Genomic DNA, 20,659 nt, shown 5'->3' with positions numbered 1-20,659 from the left:
TAGGGATGGACTGTGTTATATAGTCAATATACTCTTTAAACGGCTAATTTGAGTCTACAAACCCCAATTCCAGACCTCTTAGCTTCCTGCACTTCTCCTAGCATCGCACCAATGCAGCACTCATCCATACGCATTTGTCACCCCTATACGTAAGCTTGTGCTGGGTACAGACGATGCAACCATGGACAAGGCCATTGAAGGCCCTGCCTTCAGGGCTCTTACATTTTAGTGGAAGAAGACAGAAAAAACAAGCAACTAAATAAAAATGATAATTTTAGATTATGATAAATGTTAAAGAGAGAAAAAACAGAGAAAAGGTGGACTTTCAATAGGAAGGTCTGAGTCAGTCCTGGTTGTGGCGGTAGTCAGCCCCAGCACAGCACCTCGCCCACATTAAATATCAGATCCACAGTGCTTGGGCGTATGAAGCGGATGAAGGAATGAATCTGGACCGCAGTAGTACACAAGATAAGAATGTCCCCTCTCCCCCAAAAAGAACGTCTCCTCTCAAATTTGGGCCTAAAGAGTAGAACAGCACTATTCTAAACTGCTCCTTTTATACTAAGGAAACTGAGGGAAGACCTAAAAGGTTGAGTGGCTGATAACAGATTTTGCAGTGAGTTGGTAACAGAGCCATTGCTCGGTTCAGGGTGTTCTATCTGTGCCCCATATTCTTTTCTTCCAGTCTCTTCCACTATCAGGTGCTTCTGCAATAAGAAATCCTAAAGGAGTTCTCTGAGTCATAAATAAGCATCAATGATAAATGATCACTCTATTGCCAAATCATGATGTCATTTCCCTTACTTTTTCATTTATAAGTTATTTCCTTTACTATCCCAGTGAAATCCCAGCATTTATCTCCAAGCTAGTTTATTACAACCTTCCCAAGCAATCTTCTTATCCCTGCTGATACCTGCAACTTGTGTCAAAAGCTTTCCTTTCCTCTTTGACTGAAATAAAAAACCCTATACCAGAATATCTCCTGTAACTAACTTCATGGGTCTTCTATTTTCTTATGGCCTCACTCACTCACTCACCATTTACCAAGTGCCAAGCACTGTGTTGGGCACCAAGAATACAAATAAGATACTGTCTCTGGGGGGCTTCCCTGGTGGCGCAGTGGTTGGGAGTCCGCCTGCCGATGCAGGGGACGCGGGTTCGTGCCCTGGTCTGGGAGGATCCCGCGTGCCGCGGAGCGGCTGGGTCCGTGAGCCATGGCCGCTGAGCCTGCACACCCGGAGCCTCTGCTCAGCAACGGGAGAGGCCACAGCAGTGAGAGGCCCACATACCGCAAAAAAAAAAAAAGATACTGTCTCTGCCCTCAAAGAGCGCACAGTCTATGATCTGTCTCATAAATGGTCATTATAAAATAACAGAGTTAAGTGCAATGACTGAGAGATGCACAGTGTGTTAGAGAATGGAGCACCTCATCCAGCCTAGAGAACCAGGAAGGACTTCCTCTTGGAGATGATCCTACATTAAGCCTTACAGAAGAGGCAGGGGTAGCCAGATTAAGGGGGACACTGCTGCATTCCAAGCAGAGGGGACAGCATGGGTCAAGGCACAGAGAATAGAAACTGTATGTTTTATGTAATTTGGTGCTGCTGGAGCACAGGGTAGGAGGGGACAAAGCTGGAGAGTCCCTCCAGGGGATGAGACCACAGTGCTTTATATGCCACTCTAGCAAGCTCTGAATTTGCCTTATAGACACATGGAGCCAAGGAAGGTTTTAAGCTGGAATGTGAAACTACCAGATTTGTGGTTTAGATAGACATTCTGGCTGGCGATGGATCTGTGGGGACAAAAGAGAGGCATAGAGACCAGTCAGTAGGCTTCCTAGTGGTTCAGATGAGGAGACTCACCATGAACAATGAAAGAGAGATCAAGAGGAGGGGCTGGATTCAAGAAAATGTAGGATATAAAACTGATGTGACTTGGTCATGGAACATAGCGGTGAGGGGTTAAGAGCATTTGAGAGTGACTTCTAAGTTTCTCACACGGTTGACTGGTGGGATGACAGTGCCAACATCACGAGACAGAATGAGTAACAAGGACCAGAGATAAAACACTAAGACTGGACCCTAATGTCAATGATGGACTTTGGGTTATAAAGATGCATCAATGCAGGTTCACTGATTGTAGCAAAGGTACCACTCTGCAGCAGGATGCTGGTAGTGGGGAAGGCTGTGCCTGTGTAGGGTCAGGGGGTAATGGAAACTCTCTATACTTTTTTGCTCAATTTTGCTGTGAACTTAAAACTGCTCTGAAAAATAAAAGTCTATTAAAAAAAAAGGGTCCAGAGATGTTGGGAAGATGCTGAGTTCAGTTTAAGACACTTTGAGCTTCTTTGCCTGTGGGAGACCATTTGGGTATTAGGCTCAAGTAGACATCTAAGATACAGTGACAGATATAGAAGTCCTCAGTTTAGAGGTGCTCCTATTAATCTAATTTTTCTTGAAGAATGCAAAAGTTTGTGAGATAGAGAAAAGGAGGACCTGCATTTCAGGCAAGGAAAAGGCATGGAGCCAGGGGTGTGCGCTCCGGGGCTGTCAGGAGAGCACAAGGTTCTGGATCAGCCTTGGAGAGATCACTGAGGGTTTTGGTTGTCCCACTGCAAGCAGAGCCCTTACAGGTCCCACTTCTCCCTCCTTGTCTTTGGCGTGCAGGTGTGCTCACACTCTGGCTATTCTTGACCGTTGCGAAAACCAGATGGTTAGCATGTTCCTTTAGCCAAGCAGCTGTATGCATCCCATACACTTGCTAAAACATTCCATTTGTTCCTCAGGAGAAAACAGAATGTGACCCAAGTGTGTTCATAGGCTTGCACCGGTGCACTGAAATCTGAAATCCCACAGCAGTTTTTTTTTTTTTTTTTGCACTACGCGGGCCTCTCTCTGTTGTGGCCTCTCCCGTTGCGGAGCACAGGCTCCAGATGCGCAGGCTCAGCGGCCCAGCCGCTCCGCGGCATGTGGGATCTTCCCAGACCGGGGCACGAACCTGCATCCCCTGCATCGGCAGGCGGACTCTCAACCACTGCACCACCAGGGAAGCCCCACAGCAGTTTTTGAACAAGGCTGTGTGTCAGAATTATCTGTGGAGCCTTTTTTCAAACCCTTCCATTCTGCCCCCGCCCTGCTCTGCCCACCAGTGGATTTTGACGTTGGTGGAAAAGGGTATTATGCTGTGGTAACGCAGGCATGTATGTCTTCAAAAGCCCCACAGGTGATATGAAAAATACTGCCTTTAGAAATCCAAATCTGCCCTGAATGGTGCTTCCCAGGTATTAGCTGATGATGCTAAAAGCTGTTTTCCATAGTCCAAAGGCATCTTTCCAGCAATGGTTGGTGCTTACCCAGTTTTTCTTCACAACACTTACCACTATTTGACGTTATATTATGCATCCATTTAGTTGTTTATTAGTTACCCATCTCCCCCACTAGCTTGTAAATGTCATGAAAGAAAGAGTTGATCTGGTTCACTCTTGTATTTCCAACACCTAACAGTGTCTGGAATGACGCAGGCATTCAGTAAATAAGCTTATCATTAAATGAATCCTATTTTACCTGCTAATCAGCTTTGAATGTGATGACTCTCTTTTGACCTTTCAAATATAAACAAAAACCAAGCATCAAATTGAAATGTATAAAACTGTGTAGAAGGTACAAAATCTACCTACCTTAGCATAGTCTAATCTTCCTTTCCGTTGAGCCTAAAACAGAAAAGAGGGGGAAATTAATTAGCTCTTTAAAAATCATTTAGTATTTCTATAACTTTTGCTTCTCAAAGAATGTCAACTCTCTCCCCCCTCACCTCTCCCCTTCTCTGTCTGTATATATGTATATAGTGATATATATATATATATACATGTATGTGTATACATATAAATAAAACTCTCAAACCTATTGAAGAGTTGTAAGAACAGTACCACAAGCACACATATACACTCTAGGTTTGACAGTGGCAGACACCATGACCTCTCACCCCTTCGCGCTTCAGCACACAACTCATAAGCATAGGACATCTCATACACGATCACTTTCAAATTAAAAAAACTAACAATAGGGCTTCCCTGGTGGCGCAGTGGTTGCGAGTCCGCCTGCCGATGCAGGGGACGCGGGTTCGTGCCCCGGTCAGGGAGGATCCCACGTGCCGCGGAGCGGCTGGGCCCGTGAGCCATGGCCGCTGAGCCTGCGCATCCGGAGCCTGTGCTCCGCAACGGGAGAGGCCACAACAGTGAGAGGCCCGCGTACAGCATAAAAAAAAAAAAAAAAAAAAAAAAAAAAAAAAAAAAAAAACTAACAATAATGCCATTTCATCTGACATACAACCCATGTTCAAATTTCTCCTGCTGTCCCAAGAATATATTTTATTTTAGCTTTTTTTCTCAAACTAGAATTAATCAAGATTCACACATTGCACTTGGTTTTTATGTCTCTGTTTCGCCTTTTAAATCTAGACTAGCCCCTCCCCGTTTTTTAAGAAATGAAAATAAAAATCATTAACTTTTAAAATAATTGACTTTTTGAGGAGACCAGGGCAGCTGTCATATAAAATGTCTCTTTCTGGATTTGTCATATTATTTCTTCATTGTGTCATTTAACTTGTCCCTGTGTGCTTACAAACTGAAAGTTGGGTTTGAAGAAGCTTGCTTAGGTTTAGGTTAAACATTTTTGGCAAGAATATTTTACATGGAATATTATATACTTCATATTGCATCAATGTGGAAGGCACCAAATGTCAGGCTGTCCTACTCTTAGTAATGCTATAAATTTGATCACTTGGTTAAAGTGGTGACTATCAGATGGTTCCACTGTAATGACATATTTCCTTCTCTATAATTAGTAATCTATGGGGTCAAGTTTTCCACTTGTTTTGGCATAATTTTTAATATGTTGTATCATGCCAAAAGACACCCACCTCCATCCCACTGTCACCAGGGATGAGGAAAGGGAAGAAAGCTGGAGGTAGGAGACATCCTGTATGAGGTCACATTTTATTTTAAATTATTTTTAGTTATTAAAGAACAACTTAAAATGAAAACATATACTCAAAAGTGTATGTATCAAATCTGAACATAATAGAGACAACCAATGTGTTAGTATTTGCTGGTAGGTAAGCTCATTTTTTGTGGACTTCAGAACAAACTTTTCCTGCCACCTCTGCACAGAGCAAGAGCCCTTCAACTTATGAACAGGTTAGGTCTTGAGACCATTTTGTTCCTGAATCCAAAATGACACTATACAGATAATAAATGTGGGTAGATTACTTTCAGGAGAGAAAATGAGATCTTTATAACATTAATCCTGACTCTTCTCGCTTCTTTATAATCTTTTAAAAATTTATCCAAAAGATGCCTGCATTTTGTGTTTCTTGTTTTCATAAAAAGCAACTTCTAATAAGACATTGCTCATGTATAGCTGTTGGCACTATCACAAACGACTCAGTTAAAACTGTGACTTGTACACTTTCAATGAACCAAAAGGCCTCTGCAACCAATATACTATAAAAAAGAATTCGTGGTTTTCAATCTGCTCTTCAAAGATGTTTTGGGGATCTAGGAGTTTCAGTGAGCTAAGAAGGGTTTGAATTAGTCCTGAGATGCAATATACCAACAGGAATGAGAATCGGTTCTTGCAGGTATTTTAAAACCAGGCTCATTCTTCTCTCTGCTCAGAGATTTCATATTTACTTGTTTGTTTGTCTATGGACATCTTTTCCCAAGATAAAACAGTTTTGTCTACACTGAAATCTCTCTCCCCACACTATAACTTCTGCAGGTGCAGTGTGGAGCCCCTGAGCACGTCTGCATAGTGCACTCATGACCTAGCTACTCACTTTCATATTGTGCAAATATGAATTGGCCTTGATCTCATGAATAATCCATGGCTTGTGACCAAAATTTCAGCAGCAGCATTTCACAATATGCTTAGTCTTTAAGTTCTCAAACTCTCAGCTGTCTCTCGAATTCATTTTAGGTTAAGGGATATCTGACATGGAGGCTGATCCTGTGGTCACCAGTTTTCCACCTTTTCAATTGTTCATCCTTTCCCTGTCTCTTGCTGATCAGCATGGGTTGCCCAGGCACAGCACTTTTCCAATGACGCACAAACTAGGAGCCCTGTGGAATTGTTCCTACTGTCAAACAACTCATTCCTGAAACACATCTGCCATTTCCTCACTACTTTCAGTCTTGTTTCTGTTCTAACCACCTCTTCTTCATTCTTGCACTTTCAACATCCTCACCTTACAGTGTTTAACACAAAGGACATGCTAGAAGTGTTGAAAGTGGTATCTGTTGAAAGTTAGAAAGTTGAGTACCTTTCATATCTTGAGGTTGCAGTGTAAAGTGCAGAGAAACTATAATTTACAGTGATGTAGGTGGACTTTTCCTTTTGGACGTATTGAGCCATTTCCCCAATTGTCTCAGGAAAAAAAATCAGTTTTTTCAGGTAGTAACAGTAACTAATAATGCTGTTTACAGATAAGGACATCTAGAATAGTCTCATCACATACCTTGTTTATAAACTAATCATCTTAGAGAATTCTATTATTTTGAAGTACTTGTGCTTAATCAGTTACAAGCTATTTTCCTTTTTTAAAAAATTGAAGTATAGTTGATTTAAAATATTATTTTAGTTTCAGGTGTACAATATAGTGATTCAATATTTTTACAGAATCACAAGCTATTTTCAAACCTTCTCACTTTATTTTTTATTTATGTATTTATTTATTTTTCTCACTTTATTTTGTATTACTAGCTTGGCCACCCCCTTTCACCCAGTGGAGATATACTTTGCTGGGGATGACGGCAAAGAAACGCCATGGGGCTTCCCTGGTGGCGCAGTGGTTGAGAGTCCGCCTGCTGATGCAGGGGACACGGGTTCGTGCCCCGTTCCGGGAAGATCCCACATGCCGTGGAGCGGCTGGGCCCGTGAGCCATGGCCGCTGAGCCTGCGCGTCCGCAGCCTGTGCTCCGCAACGGGAGAGGCCACAACAGTGAGAGGCCCGCGTACCGCAAAAAAAAAAAAAAAAAAAAAGAAACGCCATGTATGTAAATCCCTATTTGTTCAACATCAGCTCTCACGGGCCCAGCCGCTCTGTGGCATGGGGGTTCTTCCCGGACCGGGGCAAGAAGCCGCGTCCTCTGCATCGGCAGGCGGACTCTCAACCACTGCGCCACCAGGGAAGTCCAGCTCTTAAACGTTTTGAAAGCTGAGACTAGAAGCCTACATAAAATGACAGCACGATTACCACGGCCATTACCACCCGAATAGGCTGTAACTGTTGATATGCTGCTCACCTGAATGTCCTTTTTATTTTATCACAACAAACATTCCAGTCCTGTGAAACCATTTCACCCTTGACTGCTTTAGCTTGTACATAAAAGTATAATTTATTTTATAAAACAAAATACTATAAATATTTAGATCTTTATAGGTATATAATATATATTTCCAGCTGTTATGTGAGTATCTATGTATGCCAGACGCAAGCCTGAAAGTACACACTGATATAAAATTTTTTTCACAAAAAGCTTTTAGAGTTTACAAAATACAGCAAATTAGAAACAAATGTAAATGATTAATCCCCTACGTAAGTAATATTTCTCATTGAACATTACCAAATTCTATTTCTTTTTGTAAAAAAGTTAATTTGGGAGGGGCTATAGTTTCTATTTCATCTGATGGTGCTCATTCACTCAGTAATTGTCCATTGTGCACCTACTATGTGTTAGGTATTGCTCGGGCACTGGAGACACAGCCAGGAACAGAACAAATAAAAATCTTCCTCTGGGGGTTGCATAGTCTTGTTTTCATACATACAATACATACAATCTCCCTCTAGAACTTAAGCTCCATGAGGGTATGGACATTTTCTCTCCTGATCATAACAGTATTCCATGTCTAGATCAGTGCTTGTAGATAGTAGATGGTCAATATCTGGTGAATGAATGGATAAATGCTTTTTCTTAATAAGTGTTGGTTATGTACCATTTATTCAGGAAACTTACAAAGCAAAGTTCCTGTTACTCTCTCCTAGTTCTAAGAAAGCTGGGTGTTTAGATTCAGTCAGTATGCAGTTGATGTGGAGCCACTACCTGGTGCCTTACAAATAATTTTTACTCGTATTGAACAGTACCATATTTTGACTTTATTACTCAACTTCTATTTAGAAGTAGACTGAAGAAGGGAATCTATAGAAAATAAATTCTAAGAATTCATGAGACTCAAACAACAAAAGGATAGAACAAAAGAATCATCTACCAGACTTCTCACAGATGCAGCGGTTTAGAGTAATTGAGTGCCTCAATCTTGGTATCAGTGTATTGAAGAGAAAAGAGCCTGACTGGAGGGCAGGAGACCTCAGATTTCAAATGTACTCCCCCAAGCCTCAGGTGGTAAGTAGGCCCTGCTACGGAGGGAAACAGGTAGCCTAAGCTCTTAACTATGACCACTTTAAGAGGCACTGTGACCTCCTAGGAAATGGATATGCTGGGAGCCAGAAAATATGGTTTCTAGCCCATAATAGGTTAATACCTCAAGTAATTTTACATTTTTACGTGGGTCTTCATTTTCTTATCTGTAAAGTAAGAGTACTGGGTCAGAAAAGGCATCCCCAAATGCTGGGCTGGCTGTATCAGAATCACCGGGGTAGCCTATTAAAAATGCAGATCCTTAATACTCTAGCCCTGAATTCTGAGTCATCTGAGGATCACTGGTGTGGACTATGTCTAACATCCTTTTCAATTTATGCTCTGTATGCATCAGTGTTTATTTCAAAGAGAACAACTATATAAGCTCCGTAAGTCTCAAGGAGAATGGAGTAACTTTACCCTCTTTTTCTGACATCTACCACTTACCATGTATATTTCTAGCAGAGCAAGATATTAAAATAACTTCCTCACTGGGGCCCAAAATAGGCTGATATAAAATAAATGCAGACTGTATTTCAATAGCCGGCAGTCCTGAACCTCTTCCTGCCACACTGTTCGTCTCCAGAAACCACTGTAAATTCTGCCACACACGGCGATTCCCTGAGGACTTCATTACTTGGGTCTTTAAAAGGGATTCACTCATCTTTTGCCTCCTGTAGGTGTGCTTCTTGTCAATCCAGGTCATGAGAAAAGAAAGTAATTTTTCCCAGTCTTTAGCAGTTCACAGAGAATGTGTGGTTTGAACCTTGTTTTATCTTAAAAAAATGTGAAAATAGACAAGCTAGTGTGCCAGTGCTCATGACATTGAAGGCCTCCTCTGACAGCTACAGTGAGCGTTGTAAAACAATATTCTACACCAAAGCAAACAAAGCCAGTGCTCTGATTGAGAGGATGCACAGAGGGATTAATTCCAAAGGCTTATATACCAGTCTCTGCAGACCAAAGGCAGATAGATTCTCTGTTGGTAAGTAATGGATGTACAATGTGGTCTTTTACTTTAAGAAACAAATGCTTTTTTATAAGTCAGGTAACAAAGAAGGATTGGATGACATAAATGAACTGCTTCCAATTTCTAACTACTGCTATCTGGACTTGAAAACTGGATATGGAAAAACCTTCTTCTAAAAGCAGAAAACTAATATTCCACAGCAGGGAGTGCAGAAATTGCTAGAGACTGATCATCTCTTCTTATCATGTTATTCTTCCCCAATGCTACCAGCTATATTTTAGAATAACAATTTAAAAAATAAGATTCTCTTCTTCAGCCTTCAAGAAAAACTATCTTTCTTTCCAATTTTTTAGTTGAAAGAACATAATGAACACCCATTTGCCCTCCAACTAGATTAATTAGTTGCTAATATTTTGTCATCTTTGCTTTCTCTCTAGATGATCATTTGCTGACTATATGAGAGTAAATTATAAACATAATATCTCATCCCTAAATATGTCAGCATTTATCTCCTAAGAACAATGGTGTTCTCCTACATAACTACAAACCCATGACCACATCCAACAAGTTTAACGTTTACTATAGTATTTAAGATAATGTCTGTATTCAAAATTTCTGGTCCAACCAGTAGCGTCCTTTAGAGCTATGTTTATCCCAATCCAAGATCAAATTAAAAATCACACATTCCCTTTGGATGTCACGGCTTTTTAATCTCTTCTAATCTACAACATTCTCCACACCACCACCTTTTCTTTTATAATATGGCATTTTTTAAAAGAATCCATGTCAGTTGCCCCGCAGAATGTCCCTTCTCCTGGACTTGTCTAATTGTTTTCACATGATTAGATTCAGGTTAAAATATTTTTGAAAAGACTCCTACATAGATGATGCTGAACACTTCTCCATTACATCAGGAGTCATACAATATCAGTTGTCTCGTTACTGGTGAGACTAAGTTTGTTCGCTTCCTCCCTTTGTCTTCAATAAGTAATCTGTAGGGTGCTTTGAGTCCCTGTGAATATTCAGTTCCCTACTAACAATTAATCTAATTGTTTTAACCAATTATTCACTAATGATTCTTGTTTGAGTAAAATATTATATTGGTGGCTACAAAAATAATGATATTAAAAAAATGATATTTTAAAGGTCTGCCTTGGCACTGGAAGAAATATCATCAATTTCTTTAGAGAAAACATGTCTTACTGAAAACAAACTCTCCTTGCATTTGCATTGGTATTAAGAGGTGGAGTTTAGTATATATATGTAAGATTTGTTGGTGGACAGAGGAACAGAGAAAGGACACATCCCAAAATTGTTTGGGTATAGTGTATGAGGATTTTAAAAGGTCACAAATCAGATATCTACTAGATCTGCTAGCCCCCAAGTTGAAGCAGCCAGCTAGCTAAGTTTGGTTTGGGAGGAGAAGCAATCCTTGCTGGGCTCTCCAGTTACGGAGCTGGAAAGGTATCAGAATATAAAGGAACAGGGCAAGCCTTTTCTTTGCTATCTTGAGCATTCTTACCTATTAATAAGAGAGCACAGAAGGCATCTGCAAGGAAGTGAACACCCTTCAGAACTTGGGTACCTGATTTTACCATCTCCTTCACCGGGGAGAGCTAATTTTTGGAGGCAAATTTCAATCTCCATGGAATTAACTTTCTCATATTCTCTTCCTTTGGTTTGATGCGAGAAGAGGAAGAAATAGACAGATGCAGAAGGCTATGGTAACCCATTAAAAAAAGGGGAGGGGGCTTTTATCATTTACATGATAAATCTCTCTCTGTTCAGAAGTCCTGTTATCACTTTTCTTTTTAATTTTATTTATTTTTTTGTACAGCAGGTTCTTATTAGTTATCTATTTTATACATATTAGTGTATATGTCAGTCTCAATCTCCCAATTCATCCCACCAGTACCACCCTCCCCCACCACTTTCCCCTCTTGGTGTCCATACATTTGTTCTCTACATCTGTGTCTCTATTTCTGCCCTGCAAACCAGTTCATCTGTACCATTTTTCTAGGTTCCCCATATATGCATTAATATACGATATTTGTATTTCTCTTTCTGAACTTACTTCACTCTGTATGACAGTCTCTAGATACATCCATGTCTCTACAAATGACCCAATTTTGTTCCTTTTTATGGCTGAATAATATTCCATTGTATATACGTATCACATCTTCTTTATCCATTCGTCTGTTGATGGGCATTTAGGTTGCTTCCATGACTTGGCTATTGTAAATAGTGCTGCGATGAACATTGGGGTGCATGTGTCCTTTTGAATTATGGTTTTCTCTGGGTATACACCCAGTAGTGGGGATTGCTGGGTCATATGGTAATTCTATTCTTAGTTTTTTAAGGAACCTCCATACTGTTCTCCATAGTGGCTGTATCAATTTACATTCCCACCAACAGTGCAAGAGGGTTCCCTGTTCTCCACACCCTCTCCAGCATTTGTTGTTTGTAGATTTTCTGATGATGCCCATTCTCACTGGTGTGAGGTGATACCTCATTGTGGTTTTGATTTGCATTTCTCTAATAATTAGTGATGTTGAGCAGCTTTTCATGTGTTTCTTGGCCATCTGTATGTCTTCTTTGGAGAAATGTCTATTTAGGTATTCTGCCCATTTTTGGATTGGGTTGTTTTTTTGGTATTGAGCTGCATGAGCTGTTTATATATTTTGGAGATTAATCCCTTGTCCACCGATTCGTTTGCAAATATTTTATCCCATTCTGAGGGTTGTCTTTTCGTCTTGTTTGTAGTTTCCTTTGCTTTGCAAAAGCTTTTAAGTTTCATTAGGTCCCATTTGTTTATTTTTATTTCCATTACTCTAGGAGGTGGATCAAAAAAGATCTTGCTGTGATTTATGTCAAAGAGTGTTCTGCCTATGTTTTCCTCTAAGAGTTTTATAGTGTCCGGTCTTACATTTCGGTCTCTAATCCATTTTGAGTTTATTTTTGTGTATGGCATTAGGGAGTGTTCTAATTTCATTCTTTTATATGTAGCTGTCCAGTTTCCCCAGCACCACTTATTGAACAGGCTTTTTTTCTCCACTGTATATTCTTGCCTCCTTTATCAAAAATAAGGTGACCAAAGGTGCGTGGGTTTATCTCTGGGCTTTCTATCCTGTTCCATTGATGTATATTTCTGTTTTTGTGCCAGTACCATATTGTCTTGATTACTGTGGCTTTGTAGTATAGTCTGAAGTCAGGGAGTCTGATTCCTCCAGCCCCGATTTTTTCCCTCAAGCAGAAGTCTTGTTATCACTTATAATCCATTTTCCTTACTATGCACTCTTGGAATCCGGAAGAGACGTGAAATATAAAATTACAGTTTGACTAAGAAAAAAAAATTTACCCAGATCTCAGAAAGCCATGAGCAAGGAAATGAGGCTGACAGGAGAACTGAGCTGTTTCCTCCTGTGGCCAGGTCCCAAGGTGATGTCCACCAACCCTGACGGTGTATCTCAAGCCACCATGTCAAAAACCAAACTTGTACCAATGTTCCCACTTCACTTTCCTGTTTTTATTTATGGCACAATTCTTTCTGTTATCCAAGTTCAAAATCCTCGTTTTGGCCTCTGACCACCCCTCCCCAGTAGACATCTGCCAGGTTCTCCCTATCATATCAGTTTTCAGGTCCTATATATTTTCTCTCTGAAGTGAATTTTATACCTAACCTCCTTACCTTCTCATGGCCAATACTCTGATTAGGACTTTTTCCCTGCACTTATGAACAGATTCCTCACAACCTCCTGACTGATCTCCTTTTCTATAGTATCTCCTTGTTCTTCTGATTCTATATAACGTAGTTAGGTATACCTCTCTAAAACACATTTCAAACCTTGACAATACCTGACTCAGAAACTTCAATTTCTGCTCCATGACTTCTGAATTAAGTTCATTTTCTAAAGACAAACATCCCAAAATCCTTTTTTTAAAATTGAGGTAAAATTCACATAACATAAATGTGAATTTATGTTACTCAGTGACATCTAATACATTCACAGTGTTGTGCAACCATCACCACTATCTAGTTCCAGAACATTCTTGTCACATTGTAACATGTATCAATACTTCATTCCTTTTTATGGCTGGATAATAATCCATTGCATGGATATACCATATTTTGTTTATCCATTCATCATTTGACGGACACTGGGTCGTTTCCACTTTTTGGCTTTTGTAAATATTGCTATACATGTTTTTGTTTGAACCAAAGTCTTTAAGTATAGTCATTATGTACTATTTTGGCAATTCTTCATCTATCCCTATATGCCCCATGTTTTTCATCTTCCATCCAAATCATAATACTTCTTTTTTCTTTGAATACACTGCATGCTTGCCCATCTGCAGCCCTTTTTCATGGTTTCTGTTGTGTAGGAAGCCCTTATTCCCATCTTTGTTGTCAAGATCTTCTTCAAGGACTATCTCAGATATCACTTACTTCACAAACCCTTTGTTGACTTTTCCAACTGGATTCAAACTCTTTTTCCTCTGAGCTGCCCCACTGGCATCGATTACAGTATTCCTTATATTTGTGTGCTTCTCTTAACAAGGCCAAGACAACCATCAGGCGATTTACTGCTGTATCTCCTACAGTCAAGCACTTTGTTTCCTTAAGTGCTCAGAAAACCTTAAGAAATATTTTAACTTAGGAGATAGTTAGAGCCATTTCATAGTCTTTGTGGTCTCATATAGTCCTTTCAAATGCCCACACTCTACACCCTCTATGGTAGAGGATGTTGTCAGTATTATTCCTTTTGAAACAACTCAAAATAACTTAAATAATTAGAAAAATATCATGTGGCATTCATGAGGACTCTCTGAATGTGCACCTTCTCTTCTGTTTAAGAAGATATATGTGTTATATTCATGTACATCAGCCTTGCCTAGCAATTTTTGTTTCACTTTTTGAATAAGAAGGAAAAGTAGGATATCTAGGGACAACTGAGTTATAGTTTAGCACTGGTAATATGTAGTTCACTTAAGGTATTTTATGGATGGTTATGACAGTGTCAGAATGTCACAAGCCTAAGTGACATTTCAATACTTTCAGAAATAGCCAAGAAAAAAATAATCATAATTCTTATTTCTTCAGGTGACTTATAATGGCAGCAGAAAACTAGAAGGATCATTAAAAATAAAGTTTGCTGACCTGCAATAGCCCCTGGACTCCCTGAGAGAGTCAGAGCTCTGCGGTTCTCTGAAGGATTCTACCTTCTTTTATTCGGAATCAAAATGATAGCTGAGTAATGACTTCACCTCCCTAGGGTGAATCACCCATTCACTATCAGTATTTTTAACCTGATCATTATTTTTCAGCAGCTATAAATTTAAATTTAAAATTGAGGTAGGAAGGGATCTGTAGAATTTAGTATGGAGACATTGCTTAACAAATACTTTTCATCTGTTTCTGGTCTGGCCTGGTGCTCTAACTGCCTCTTACGGAAGTGCATAGTGTGTGTACACCTGAGGGTGCGATGGAAGACAGCTATCCGATCTTAAGATTTGGGGAGGACGGGGAAGTTGGAGGGGGTAGCAGGGCCTGATATGAAAAATTCCAGAGGTGCTGTGCTTCTTGGCTTCGCAGTGATGTTGAATGGGTGCTAAGGGTATGTGATCCCTTCTTCCCTTCCTTTCCGGTCATTAATTCTCACTCTCCCTAAGCAGGAAATCAAAAGGGAGATGGGACACAAACCTGTCTATAATTTTACATGTGATAATAGCAAATCATAGTTGTGTTCCGTCATTGGGAGCAAGACTTTTCTATTTCTAAGTGTCAAAGACAGTATTTAGCTTCTAATAGAGATAAATATTTTCTTATAATGCATCTCTTGCCTAAGAGATTATTTAAAGAAATTTCTTAGATTTATTTGAGAGCTGAAAGGGACCTTAGAAAGGATCTAGTTCAATGCCATCATTTTGCAAAAAAAATAATAGAAAGAATGTTAAAGAATGTGACCAAGGTAAACAGATGCTAGCAGAGCCCAAACTGGAATCCAGGTCTTCCAAATCCTGGTCCTCTATGGACCATTTCTGCTATACCAACTTGATTCTTTCTATTTAACAAAACAGGTTGCCACCAGTTTTGTCCCCCAAAGACCACACCACACACACTTTCTGACAAATACTAATTAGATGACTATTCCAAGTAAGTTACTATACAGGACTATTGGTAATTCAAAGGTAAATTCACTACGATCCTTAAGGATCTTACAATAAAATTCAAAACCTGGGAGAAGAAAGGTTTACAAAAATGCAGAGGAGAAAAATATCACAGAAAGTTGGAAAGAGAGCACTAGAACTAATTTCAGGATTAATAAGCAGCCCCCTTGAGATTCAGGATAGAATGTCCCTCTCAAGTGTTATGCAAATTGTGTTCCCTAACCCTGACTAGGCAGTGTTCACAGAACAAGATCATTATTATAGAGAGCTTTATATAAACATGAATAAAATTTAGAAAATTAAAATAAACTCAAGTAAGGAGTCTTTAATCTGAAAAATGTTGCCCCCTGCATGACAGAAACTGATTTCTTAAATTTCTTATTTGCTTCAGACAAATTCACCTTCTCTTCTTCTGTGACCCTGTTCATGACTCAGACATGCAGATGTAAGGAGAAGGGCCCGAAGTCCATGGAGCAAATCACAGCAGTCTGGTGGGGCCTTGAGAGGTGGGCAATAAACTGTCAGTTCTTCCTGAAGGATGAGGATTTAGAGATGATCACAGGGGACCTAGGTTGGAGGATGTAACCTCGTCTGCTCATGGGTGTCATCTTGGCAGTTTACTGACCTCTGGACAAGATCTATTTAATTTACTGGAGATAATGCCTAAGGCATAGGCTGTTTGGAAAGGATATCCCTTTGAACTGAAAATCAAATTGAAGATAATGATTTGGGAATATTTCACCAGTTGTTTAGGAAATCCTGGACTCTCATGTAGTCTATATTTACAACTTTGCATGCTTGCAAAGACACTAAGAGTTAAATATGTTCCTTTTCTGTGAAGCTTCTTTAAAATTCATATCTATGCTGCTCATATATATATATATATATATATACACACACACACACACAAACACACACACACACATATATATGTATATATGTGAATAGCCAACAGAGACTTGATAGCTTTCTTTTTTAAAAAAATTAATTAATTAATTAATTAATTTTTGGCTGTGTTGGGTCTTCGTTTCTCTGCGAGGGTTTTCTCTAGTTGCGGTGAGCGGAGGCCACTCTTCATTGCGGTGCACGGGCCTCTCACTGTCATGGGCTCTCTTGTTGCGGAGCACAGGCTCCAGATGCACAGGCTCAGTAGTTGTGGCTCACGGGCCCAGTTGCTCCGCGGCATGTGGGATCTTCCCAGACCAGGGCTCGAACCCGTGTCCCCTTCATTGGCAGGCAGATTCTCAACCACTGCGCCACCAGGGAAGCCCCGACAGCTTTCATTTAACGTATTTAGCTGGATCTTTTCAACCAAAATGTGTATCTGCAATGTATTCTAACGTAATCCAATTAGAGCCACTAACACCATCTGTATATACATTTTTGGTTCAGCTGTCAAAAAACACACAAATACAATGCTCATAATACAATATTCAACAGTTGTGTAATATTTTATTGTACTATATTTCATTTAACTTTTTTCTATTTTCAAATGGATCAATTTTCATTTTCTTCCTTTTATAATTAGTATTTTACTACATATTTTAATATGTAAATATTTGCCCACATCTCTGTTATTTTTCTTGGGATACATTACTAGAAGTGCAATTATTATAGCAAAGTATATAAACTTTTAAACCAAAGGTTTAAATTATGTATAGTATTTAAAGAGTCTAATAACACAAGACTTCTAACAAAATATCCTAGCACTCTCCAGACTTTGTCTGTCTCATTTCCCTCACTTTAGCTGTTTCTTCTGTTTATCTTCAAATACTGTTTTCTTGATTTTTAAATTTTAAGACATTATCTATTGATCCTATGATAAAAGGAAAAATTACATTTCTTACGTGACCAAAAACATTCCTTTCCCCTACCCTCTCCCCAGTGATTATACTTTTTGGTTTAAATCAGTATTTGGTATTTACATTTTTATGCTATATAAATATTATCCTCTAAGCCATGTTAAGTATTATGATTACATTTTCTTTCTTATACATTAAAAATTTATTCACTACAGCTAAGAACTGCCTCATTTCGTATCATATGTTTAATGTGGCTGCTTAAAAACGTGGGCCCCAAATTCTCTGAAATTGTTCCCAGTGATAGGTGAGGTATATAGCCCCTCCCCTTGATTCTGGGTGGGCTTGTGACTATTTTGATAGGAGATCATGAAAATGGCGGGTGATTTCAGAGGCTGGTCATAAAAGAAGATGCAGCCTCTGCCTTGTTTGCTGGAAGGAACACTTGTGTTTGGAGTTCTGAGTTGGCAAGAAAGAAGTCTGACTACTCTGAGGCTGCCATGCTGTGAGGAAGCCAAGCCAAGTGGAGGAGCCATGTGTGAATACTCTGGATGTTAAGAAGCCTGGTCTTCTTGACAGCCCAGCCTAGGTGCCAGGTGTGAGTGGAGATTCCAAATGATTCCAGTCCCCAGCATCACTGAATCACCTCTAGCCTCTGGGTCTTTCCAGCTGAGGCCCCAGACATCATGGAGCAGTCATCCCTTCTGTGCATTGTCCAAATTCCTGACCCACAGAATCCATGAACATAATAAAATGATTATTTTAAGCAGCTAAGTTTTGGGGTAATTTGTTATGCAACAGTGGTAACTGGTACTCTTACTCTTAACTGGTACTTTCTATGTTCCTGTTATTAATTTGTCCCTAAATTCTCAATATGGCCAAGTACGTTAGGGGATCATCAGTTCCATTGTTTCCTTGGAGATATTACTTCTGGAGATCTCTGTCCTCTTATCCCAATTGAGCCTGGATGCAGAGCCATCAGCCTAGGACTTGCATGGGTGAGAGACAATGTAGCATGCTATTGTACTTACAGATGTGGGCCCTGTAGCCAGGCTGCCTGGGTTTGCATCCTGGCTCTACCACTCACCAGTGCTGTGTGACTGTGCTCAAGTTAATCTCTCTCTGCTTCAGGTTTCTCATTAGAACAGTGGTTGGCACAAAGTAAGTTCTCTTATGGTTGGCATTCTTGTTGTTGTTTATTATTCTTCCCTTCATATTGTCCTGGGAATTCCCATCATCTCACACCTATGTCTGATGCCCTAGTTCCTAAATTCCACATCTTTTTCTTTCTTGGTTATTCCCTTGATAGAATACATCACCAGCTCCCTAAAATAAGATGCTTAGGAGGTAAGTTTTTTGAGACTTTATTTATGCTTTAATTGTCTTTAACATCACACTTGATAATATGACTGGCATAAAATTCTAATTTGGAAACAATTTCTCTTTGAATGTTGAAGTTATTACTTCATTGTCTTGAAGCTTTCAGTGTCACTACTAAGACAATTCTGATTCTTGATCCTTTGTACGTAGGTTTTTCTTTCTGGAAGTATTAAGATCTCTTCTTTATCCCCATTGTTTCAAAATTTGATAATGATGTCACTTGGTGTAGGTCTTTTAAAATTCACAATTTAGAGTGCCATTTCAATTTGGAGACACCTTCACGTCCTTCATTTCTTAGAATTTTTCTTTTCTTTTAATTCTTTATTAATTTTTCACCTCCATTTTCATTAAGTCTCTTTCTGGGACTCATAATAGATATAAGATCTCTCAGATTGGTCCTCTAATTTTCTTATCTTTTCTATTTTCTATTATCTTTTTAGTCAATTTTCTGGGATATTCTTTTAATATCTTCCATTCTTCTTCTGATTTTTTTAAAAAATAAATTTATTTATTTTATTTGTTTATTTTTCGCTGTCTCAGGTCTTCATTGTTGCGTGACGGCTTCCTCTAGTTGCAGTGAGCGGGGGGCTATGCTTTGTTGCGGTGCATGGGCTTCTCACTGCGGTGGCTTCTCTTGTTGCAGAGCACGGGCTCTAGGTACATGGGCTGCAGTAGTTGTGGCACACAGGCTCTAGAGCACAGGCTCAGCAGTTGTGGCGCACTGGCTTTGTTGCTCCGCAGCATGTGGGATCTTCCCGGTCCAGGGTTCGAACCTGTGTCCCCTGCATTGGCAGATTCTTAACCACTGCACCACCAGGGAGGCCCCTTCTAATTTTTTTTTAAATTCTGCTTTCATATTTTTATACTTTATAATTCTGATTTCTTATTCTTGAATTGTCCTTTTTTACATATCACCTGTTCTTATTTCATGGATCTAATATCTTATCTCACTGAATATATTGATTGTAGTACATTTGGAAATGTCTTTTTTCCCCCTTGCACTGCCTCTGTTTCCTCTAAGTTCCCTTTTTTTTTTTTTTTTTTAAATCAGTTTGATTTTGACTTGTTCTTTCACGGCAGAGGCTGCTTTCAAATGCCCAGTGGTCCTTTATTAGCTATTCTACTTCAGTTGGATGTTCTGTGCCCTTGGATACTCTGAGGCTTGTCAACTGGTGGACCTCACTGTAAGGCAGCTGGCCAGGGTTACGGCATGTTTACTGAGGGAGCCCCAAAAGTCCACATCTGCAGGGCTTTTCCTCTGGGTTTGACAGTTTCCCCAGAAAGGAATCCTCTCATTTTCTACCTGGTGAATATAACGGATTTTAAGCTGGCTGTAAGTATTTTGAGATCAATTAGGGAGGAGTGGTTGGAGAGGGAAAATCTTATCTTTCCAAAAGCAGAAAGCTCAGGCTCTCTCTACTTGAAGTGTGCCATCTACCTCCACCTCAGCTGTGCCTGCTTTCCCATGTCCAGTCTCAGATTAACCCAATCAATTAGAACCACCAAGTTAAATAAATTCCATGAAGTTTTGGATAGAAAGGCAAGAACTTTTTGTACCTGGATTTAAAAAAAACCAAAAAAGTTTCTGGATTTAAGAAAAACCTAAAAAAGCTCCCTCTCATCTTCCATACCTTCCCTCCCCCACAAAAAAGTAGAAAATTCACCCAAGTCCCTTTACCCCTCTTACTTAACCATACTTTTTTTTTTTTTCCTTTGATAATGCCTCAGAACTTGAGTACTCAGGATCCAAGTTTGTTTTAAAATAACCCAACGAAGTGACAGGTAGAACTCCTGGAATTCTGCAGCTTGTGCTAGAGTCTACATATGGGAAATTGCCGTCAGTTAAAGGGTGATGCTATTACCATAGCCCAATTTTTGAAAGCCTTTAGAAAAAAAAATCTGAGTTAATTAGTATTTACCACAGGCACA

General features: G+C 39.6%; 1 protein-coding gene across 1 annotated transcript in view; it reads right to left on the bottom strand.

Annotated features, from left to right (window-relative positions):
- Positions 1-20,659, bottom strand: part of PDSS2 (decaprenyl diphosphate synthase subunit 2) — a 253,866-nt gene that overhangs the window by 22,219 nt on the left and 210,988 nt on the right. The window contains exon 7 of the mRNA XM_065888771.1: positions 3,677-3,709. Coding sequence (XP_065744843.1) covers positions 3,677-3,709 — 33 coding nt within the window. The remainder of the gene's footprint in view (positions 1-3,676; positions 3,710-20,659) is intronic.

This window comes from Phocoena phocoena, chromosome 12, assembly GCF_963924675.1.
Source record: "Phocoena phocoena chromosome 12, mPhoPho1.1, whole genome shotgun sequence".
NCBI lineage: Eukaryota > Metazoa > Chordata > Mammalia > Artiodactyla > Phocoenidae > Phocoena > Phocoena phocoena.
This window is presented reverse-complemented; position numbering and strand designations above follow the sequence as displayed.